General features: G+C 40.7%; 1 protein-coding gene across 4 annotated transcripts in view; it reads right to left on the reverse strand.

Moving 5' to 3' along the window:
* The window catches only part of TXNDC12 (thioredoxin domain containing 12), a 45,621-nt gene extending 36,576 nt beyond the window's left edge, over positions 1 to 9,045 (reverse strand). Inside the window, exon 1 of one of the 4 annotated variants that reach the window (XM_037021740.2) lies at positions 7,938 to 8,740. In XM_037021740.2, coding sequence (XP_036877635.1) covers positions 7,938 to 8,031 — 94 coding nt within the window. In that variant the 5' untranslated portion in view covers positions 8,032 to 8,740. Of the gene's footprint in view, positions 1 to 1,294; positions 3,045 to 7,937 lie in introns of those variants that run through there. The other 3 variants (XM_037021738.2, XM_037021741.2, XM_037021739.2) reach the window with 3 other exon arrangements.
* Positions 9,046 to 9,159: the final 114 nt, after the last annotated feature.

Raw genomic sequence — 9,159 nt, forward strand, 5'->3', positions numbered from 1 at the left:
ATAATGGCGAAGAATTTTCAACAACAGAGAAAAAAACATCTATCTGCAGATATTAGAAGCACAATGAATAACAAATCTGCAAATTACAAAAGCAAAATACACACACTTAGATTGTGAATGAGTCTGCAAGACAAGAAAAATATTAAGATCTTAAAAGTATTCCAAAGAGAAGTAACTTTATATTTCCTACAGAGGATTGATAATTAGACTGACAGGAGCAAACTAGAAAGCAGAAGACAGCAGAATGCCTTGAAAACGCTGAAAGAAAATATCTCTAAACCTAGAATTATGTGCCTACCAAAACTATCTTTCAAGAACAAGGACAAAATAGATGTTTTTTTTAAATGAGATATCTTTCTGTATCTGGTATTCACCACTCATTATTTTAATACATATTGATTGAGCAGTATTAGTTAGTGGTTAAGGGCATGGACTCTGGATCTAGATTCCTTGGGTTTGAATCCTAGTTCTGCAGCTTACTAGCTATGTGACTTTGGGCATGTTATTTAACCTCAGTTTCTTCAACTGTAAATGAGGATAATAATAGCACCTACCTCATAGAGTTGCTGTGAGGATTAAATAAATGAATACATTAAAGAACTTAAAACAGCATCCTGGGACTGGAGAATTGCTACAAGTACTTGTTATTAATATAATATCCCAGGCACTGATCTAAGTACTTTACAAATATTGATCCTCTTAACAACCCTGGAGGTAGATGGTCTTATTATTCCCATTTTACAGAGAAGATTGAAGCATAAAGTGACTTTGCAAAGTTCACAGAGCTAGAAAGTATCAGAGCTGAGATGAACCCAAGCAATCAGGATCCAGACTCTTTGCTTTTTCAAACAGTGCTGTCCTTCAAAAGTAGAGGGCAGTGAAGACAAAGATGTAAGGGAGAGAACAGCCAATGCAGGGCCTGGTCAGCCACTGTAAAGACTCTAGCTTTTACCAAGCACCTGAAAGGTTTTGAGCAGAGTAGTAACATTATGTAATTTATGTTTTAATAGGATTTCTCTGGCTTCTGAGCTTAAAAGAGAATATAGGGGGTGTTACAGGTTGAACCGTGTCCCCTCAAAAAAAGTATGTTGGAGCCCTAAACGCCAGTAGCTCAGACTGTGACTTTATTTGGAAACAGGGTCTTTACAGAGGTAATCAAGTTAAAATGAGGTCATCAGTCTGGGCCCTAACTCAGTATGACAGGTCTCCACACAAAACGGGGAAATGTGAATACAGACATGCACACAAAAACATAGCCATTTAAGAGGAGAGAGACCTGGGCACAGATCCTTACCTCAGCAGCCTTCAGAAGGAACCAATCATGCTGATACCTTGACTTCAGACTTCCAGCCTCCAGAACTGTGAGGCACTAAATTTCTGCTGTTTAAGTCACTCAGTTTACGGTAATTTGTTACTGCAACCCTAAGAAACTAATGCAGGAGAGAAAAGCAAAAGCAAAAGAGCCTAGTAAAGTGGTTACTGCAGTAAAACAGGCCAGCAATAACAGTGGTGTGGACCAGCTGTGCTGGCAGAGGAGTAAGATACTATCAGATTCTGTATATCCAGATACTATCAGGATATATCCTGAATGCAAAAATCTAAAGGATCTTGCTATGGATATGGAGTGAGAAAAATTAAGAAGAATGACTAAGATTTTTGGCCTGGGCAACTGGAAGAATGGAGTTGCCATTAACAAAGATGGGGATGATACAAGGTGGAGAGAGTTTTGGAAAGAAACATTAGGAGTTTGGATTTGGATATGTTCATTTTTAAATGTTTACTAGACATGCAACTAGAGACTCTGAATAAGCCTGGAATTCAAGGGAGAGTTATCAGCAGATGGATGTTATTCAAAGCCTGATCCTGAGTAAGATCACCAAGTGAGTGAGAAGAGATGGAGAGGGAGTCCAAGAGCCACACAGCACTCCCAGGTGAGAGCAGATAAAGTGCCAGCCAAGGACAGGAGAAGGCACTGCCAGTGAGATCGGCAGAAAGCCAGCAGCACGAGGAGTCCTAGAATCAAGTGACTCCAATGCTCCTGTTAAATCAGAAATGACCACTGCATTTAGCAACTGAGAATAATGTTGACCTTGACAAGACCAGTTTCAGTAGAGTAGTAAGGATAAATGCCTGATTAGAGTAAGATCAAGACAGCCCAAGGGAAGAATTAGAGAATTAGAGAATAAGTACATAGAACCCTTTCAAAGAATTTTGCTGTATAGGGGGCAATTGCTAGAGGGAGCTGTGAACTGAGGAAGGGTTTTTATTCAATGTGGAGGACAGTATAGGATGTTGAAGTTAATAGGAATTATATAACAAAGGTAGGAAAATTGATAATACAGGGCAAGAAGGGAGAGTAAGAAATACCTCAAGTAGATGAAACGAGATGAGATTTAGTACTCAAGCAGCTGAGGAATTAGTCTTTGCCAGGAGTACCGACAGTTACCCAAAAGACAGGAAAGAAGAATGTATATATAGAAGGTGGGTAAAAGTGGTGGTGACAACTTTGGAAAGGCCTCTTACGAGTCCTTCTATCTTCTGTTAAATAGGAAGCATAGTCACCAGCTGAGGTCAAGGATTATGGTAGAAGTATTAGAGATTTGAAAAGATAAGAGGAAATAGGAAATATTCCCCTAAGAGAGATGAACTTTTTAATTTAAAGGATAAATAAAGGGCACATTTCAGGAAGGGAGTGATTCTAGAAGAAAACCTAGACTCAAAGAATAGTGAGCAAATAAACTGGTAGACATGTTGATAAGTCTAAATGTTATCTGTATAAAAATTTTTAATGCTTCAGTTATAGAGTTTTTAAAAAGACAGAAATAAAATACTGGACAATTGCTTATAAGTAAAGAGGAAGTGACTGAAGTTAAAATGTTCTAAGGCCCTCTTACTATTAGGCTTAGATATTAATGTTAGATTTTGTTAGGTATGCAAGTAAAATTTCAGAAGTAACCACTAAAAGAAAAGAACTATAGTGCCAACTTCTGAACTAATAAAAGAGATAAAATAAGAACAGGCAAATAACCCTCAAAGAAAGCAAAAAAGGAGGAAAAAACCATAGAAAAAAATAGAAGCATTGGAAATTGGATGAAAGAAATTAAGACCAACTCTGTCAATAATCACCATAAACATAAGTAGACTAAAATTGTCAATCAAGGTTAAAAGATAGAAATTGTCTTAAAAAACATTCCTTCATGGTGTTCATAAGAGCACCTAAAACAGGGAGTTATAAAAGTCAAAAGTAGAATGACTAAAAAAGATATACCAGGCAAATGTCAGCCAAAAGAACATCAGGGAACCTAGATTAATGTCAGATAAAATGTATCTGTAAATGGCGACTACTCAGAAGCTAACAAAGCTTACAGCCATTGGAGGTTATTGCTACGACAGACACTAGAGCAGCACTGTTCAACAGAATTTTCTGCAGTGATGGAGATGTTCTGTTACTGCTCTAAGTAAGGTAGCCACCAGCCACAAGTGGGTAATAAGTACTTGAAATGTGGCTAATGCAGCTGAGGAGCTGAGTTTTTAAATTTCATTTCAGTTAATTTAAAATTTAAGAATGACATGTGTCTAGTGCTACTGCATTGCACAGCACAAACACAGAGATAAGTCCAATCCTCTCATATGACAAAGGCCTAGAAAAGGAAGAGGCTACCCGAGACCACAAGGGAAGCCACAACCAGAATCTAGGTCTCCTGATTCCTAATTAACTTGTTTGTCTAGTACCCCAACACTTTCCTAGCTGCCCTACTGCATTATCCCTAAGGGAAGTCTTGAAGTATAATTGGAAACTGTTTACTACATGTACAAATTTCTTTGAAAACTCATATTAAAAAGTACACTGGAATCTTTCAGAGTGGTAATAATCATCACCATGCTTTTCTAGGTGCTTACTTTAGAAGATAATTACAATAATATAACAACAATATTAATGACTAACACTCATATGACATTTATTATACACCATACACTGTTTTTCATGCTTTCACATGTATTAACTTATTTAATCCTCACAATAAATTTAAGAGGTCTAATTATCCCCACTTTACAGATATGGAAGCTGAAGTTAAATAGTTTGCCCAAGGTTACATTGTTAGTAAGTGGCAGAGCTGGGATGAAAACCTAGGTAACAGAGTTCCAGAGTCTGTAGTTTAACCACTCATTACCTTTTCTTGCATCTCCAGGCAAGATTAAATGAGTAAATGAATGAAGGAATATGGATGGCTTCACCAAAGCAGAATGAAAATACTAACTTCAGATCTGGAAAAGCCGGGTCTTTTTGTTTCCCTTCAAAAATAAGTTGAAAGGGTACAGTGTTTACCTTGGTATAAAATCATCTATTCCCCAATACCACCCATACTTATAGCCATGCCAATGTGGAACATCTGAAGACAGTGCAATTTCCTAAAGTGTCACCTGTATAGCCACTTAATTTATGCCAGTTATCTGCAGTGTGAGCTTAAGTTTCCCAAATAGACAGCTCTTTCCCTAAAACAATTTGAAATAGGGGAGTGAGGGCAGGAAGTGACCATTTCTAAATACAGTATTTATATCAGAATTCTTATGCCCTTAATGCTAAAATTGTTTCCCTGACTGTGTAGCTAAAGACATCCAAAAAGTATAATCTACCCCTCCCAGCTGGTGAAACAAAAGATCAAGTGTCAGAGTTGGCAGCCAAACCTCTATACCAGGGAACACTGAACCTGAGAGGTATAGTAACATAGTGGCTAAATAAAGTCTGTCTTTAGGCAAATAGACATGGGTTGGAATCAGAGTTCAGTCACTTACTGTTCCCACAAATGCAAAATATGGCTAACAAAAACATCTCTCCCACAGGGTTACTGTGAATGTGAAAAGGACAGGTTGGAAGGTAAACACTCCGTATGTGTCAGTGCCAAAATTTCATTCCAGAGACTTGACAAAGTCATCTGTTACTGTTTCAGGCAGGAGAGCACATGAGCCGCCCCCACTGACTGCTTTCTCATTTCTCCTTTAAAGTCCTCAAAGGAGCTTCTGCTCTCAGAGGCAGGAGTGGGGAACTGCTAAGAAAATCAGCTCTGGGATTTGTATCTCAGCTAGTCCATTTACTAGTTGTGACTCCTGTAACCCATTTTATTTCCTTCATCTGTGAAATGGGAGTGATGATAAAAAAATACATTAGCCATCTCAGAGGGTTATTATGAGGAGTCAACCAGTCAATACCTAAAAAATGCACAGAACAGTGCCTGGAATATACTAAATGTACAGTAAACATCAGTCATTACACTTCTCCCCATAGGTGATCTATTCTAAACTTTCAGCATGCAGAAAACAAAATTATTCTAGAATTCTTTAATGTTAGAGGACTCTTAGGTATCTTTTCTACTCCAACTTTCTCATTTAATAAATGGTCTCCAGGAAAGACCAGAGCTGGTTATATGCTCTGCCCATTATTAAAATCCAGACCTCCTGATTCCTATCCAGTGCTCACATCACACCACTGTACTTCCTCTTAGTGAAAACAATAGGGTCATTCATTCTCTCCTCCCTGCAAAACCCTAGGCCATCTTCTAGAAAAAGCCAGAGTCCCTTAAACATCCTGGAAGAAATCTTACTTAAGATTTTCAGGAACCACTGCTCCAGGTAGCACTTTTTTGAACAAAAGTTTAAAATACTAATTCCTTTCAGGAACAATCAAATATTCTTCCTTGGGCAGACATAATAATAAACATTAAATACTTTCTAGGAGTGTGATACAATATTAAGTGCCTTTTGCTTTTTCATTTAATCCTAACACAGCCTCCCTGCCTCAAATCACCCTCTCACAATTCATATCAGTGTCATGTAATGCCTGCTTACTTGTCTTGACAGTCTTCAAACTTTAAGCTGAAAAGAAATGCAGGGAACTCAGTGATCATGTGTATCATTCATTTCTTCTTTCAACAAACATTTCTGAGCATGAATAAGACAGAAATGGTCCTGACCTACTGGGGCAGAATATGCTTTCCAAAGATGGTTGCAAAAGTCTCTCCCATTCCACGCGCTCCTCTTGACCTCAACATTCCTCCCATAGGGATGGGAGAAAGGGGAATGGTTAATGTCCCTTCCCTTGGAACATGTCCATAAAGAGTACAGTAGAAGTGATGCTATGTGACTTGTTTTAAGATTAGATGATAAAAATACTATGTATTTCTACCTTGTTCTCTTGGGGTGCTCACTCTTGGAATCCAGCTGTAATACTGTGATGAAACCCACATGGAGAAGTAACCAGTTCAGTTGAGGCCAAGAGACATACCTTCTGTACTATGCCTTGTCTGAGTTCCTGACCCAGATAATCATGAGCTTAATAAAATAATTGTTTATGCTACTAAACTTCAAGGTGGTTTATTATGCAGCAGTAGTAACTGGACCAACCACACAGAGCTTAATGTCCAACAAGGAATAACAATACTGAATATATAACTGCCTAGACCTAACACAGTAAACAGAACAGAGTAAATTATTTGTTGAGTGTTTAAAGTAGTTATTTTATGGCCATTTTGCAGATGAGGAACTGAACTCTGGGAGGTTAAGCAACTTGCCTTAGGCCTCTCAGCTGGTCAGTGGCAGAATAAATTAAATCTCAGATCTCAACTCACACTCCTAACATTATATTCTTCTGTCTCCCTTGGTACTTAAAATTTTATACTAAATACACAGCAATCTGTTTTAAAATGGGGGTTTGTCAGTATTTAATCATTCTGGTCAATAGAATTCACTGTGTAGTTTTATCACTGAGATGGAAACCCACATACTACCTTCTCAGAGAAGCCTTCTCTGACTTTCCTAGTTCAAGTAATTGCTTCACTCATCCTCCCCAGCCTTTCTAGTCCATCAGTTTAATTTTCTTCCAGCACCGATCCCTAGTTGAAATTGTCTTATTTATTAATTTATTCACATGTCTACTCTGACTGGAACATATGCTCCATCACAGCAGGAACCTTGTCTGCACTGTCCACTGCTATATGCCTCATGCCTAGGGCATTCTCTGGAATATGGTAGATGATCAAAAATTATTTACTGAATAAAGGAGTGACTGCATTCAGGCACACTGAAAGTCCACCCAATCTCATCACCCCCCAATAAGTGTGCAAACAGGGAGAATAAGAAAAAAACAATTTAAAATATCAGGACTGCAGCATAGTAATTCTATATAGTAAGGTCAGTACAAAAAAATGAAAGAGCACGGGAATCCATGCTACCACTCACAGACTTAGGAAATCATAAATCCTGAGTTTGAATGAAGATGTAAGTAATGGAGTAGGGGGGGTGGGCAGTCACACCTCCTATCCTCCATTCCTAACCACTCTTCCCTCACTGAAAATAATTCAGTTTCTTAAGATACACTGACTGAACCACACCAAGGACAACTGCTGGTGACCCTCTAACATCACACTTTCTACCCTTCATCTGGTCCTTCCTTATGTGCCAACCACACCTCCCTGGGATGCAGGTGCTTTTCCCCAGGGGAAGGGGGAGGCAGTAACCTAGTTCTTCAGGGAAGAGTGAGGAGGGGAATCTTCAGACCCAGGGCAAGGGTCTCTGCATATTCGGGTCCCCAAAAGCCCTATTTCTCCCAGGGGGTAAGATGGCCATTCCTGAGGACCTACGAAGTGCTAGGCACTATGCTCGGCTCCTAAACACACTTCTTCCTAATTTAATCGCCATTCCTTACCCCAACCCGCACATTTAGGGAGGCCTCAAGTGCCACTTCCCTATCTCAAAATTCTCCAGACACGCTACTCTCTAACCCAAAGAAATCCTCCTTAAACTCCAAAAGTGGTTAGAGAGGATAAAAAGAAATTTGGCATGGCCTAGGAGATTGAATGGGAGAGAGGTCGTGTGACAAGAAGAGGGTTATACTGGGCTAGGGCCCAGGATGAATAAAAATTAACATAAGAACGCGGTCTGACCCTTTCCAAGCCCAGTATGTCCATCAGAAGTGACGAAGAGCAGGAAACTGAAGCCCAGCAAATAGGTGGCCCCGAGACGAGGCCGCATCTCCATGGTGGTAACGCGCGGGGCCAAGGGGCTGACTAGACGCAGGCCGGAGTCGTAACAGGTCTGCACGGCTCCTCAAATGCTGTGCAGCCTAACCCCAGAGCGTTCCCTGGTTTGTTTCTCCTTTTGGGGGGGAGGGGTCTAAGCCTGAAGGAAGTGATGTCAGACGGATGTGGGTGGTGCCTCCCGGGTCCGGTTTGGGTTGGAGTTAGTTTAAAGGTGCAGATCACGTAGGCCGTTGTCGCTTATAAGCGGGATTCTGAATCTTCAGAGGATTGAGAGGGAAAAGGTGGGGAGAGACAGTGAGGGTTTGGGTGGGGAGGAGGTTCGGGAGAACCGTTGCTGGTTGCAACCGCCAGCAGGCTAGCCCCTCCCCCAAAGAACCGCAGCACTTAATATTCACAAAGCAAATGACTGATCGGTGAAGTCACCCGCCGCTGTTAACAGTGGGAACGTTACCCACTGGCCTCCGGTCCCGCTGCCCCCTTCGCAAATAAAAAGAACTAGACCGGATTTCATTTTTAGTTTCTGCTCGGGTCTCGAGAAGATCTGCCAAAACTGTTCTGCGGTGCATGGTCTTGTGGCTTTCAAGAATGTCTCTTCCTGCTATAGAAAGAGCGCTGGACCTTATCCAGTCAGTGATGATGCAACCAAGTGATGCGAGCTCCGAGAAAACCAAACTCGGGATCGTTTATTGCAAAACTGACCTAGCTCTTCAGGGAGCCAGGGCATTAGTCGGTGCAGCCATTTAAAGTGTAAAACATCTTCTAGTTAAATCTGTTTTTGTTTTTCACTTTGTGGGTTGAGTATTTCTCAAATTCCCCTCTGATGCATAACAGATCCAAATTTCCCCTTTCCTCCTGAGTAGAGACTAATTTTGTCTCCACGCTTGTGTATCCGCACCAGTTGAGTCCGCCAGCGCGTATTTAATGCCTCGAGAAAGACATCCGACGAAAGTACACATCCAAACAAATACACACCACTCCTTCAGGTTCCCTACGAATTGAAGGAACGAACACAATGGAAAGCTCAGGAGACTTGCAAGCTCCAGAATGTAGCTCGGCAGCCTGCCCTTGCGGGCTCTCCATTGGGAGGCGCAGAGCAGGCTGGGCTTTGTAGTTCGTCCCTGCGCTC

This window comes from Manis javanica, chromosome 4 (assembly GCF_040802235.1).
Source record: "Manis javanica isolate MJ-LG chromosome 4, MJ_LKY, whole genome shotgun sequence".
NCBI lineage: Eukaryota > Metazoa > Chordata > Mammalia > Pholidota > Manidae > Manis > Manis javanica.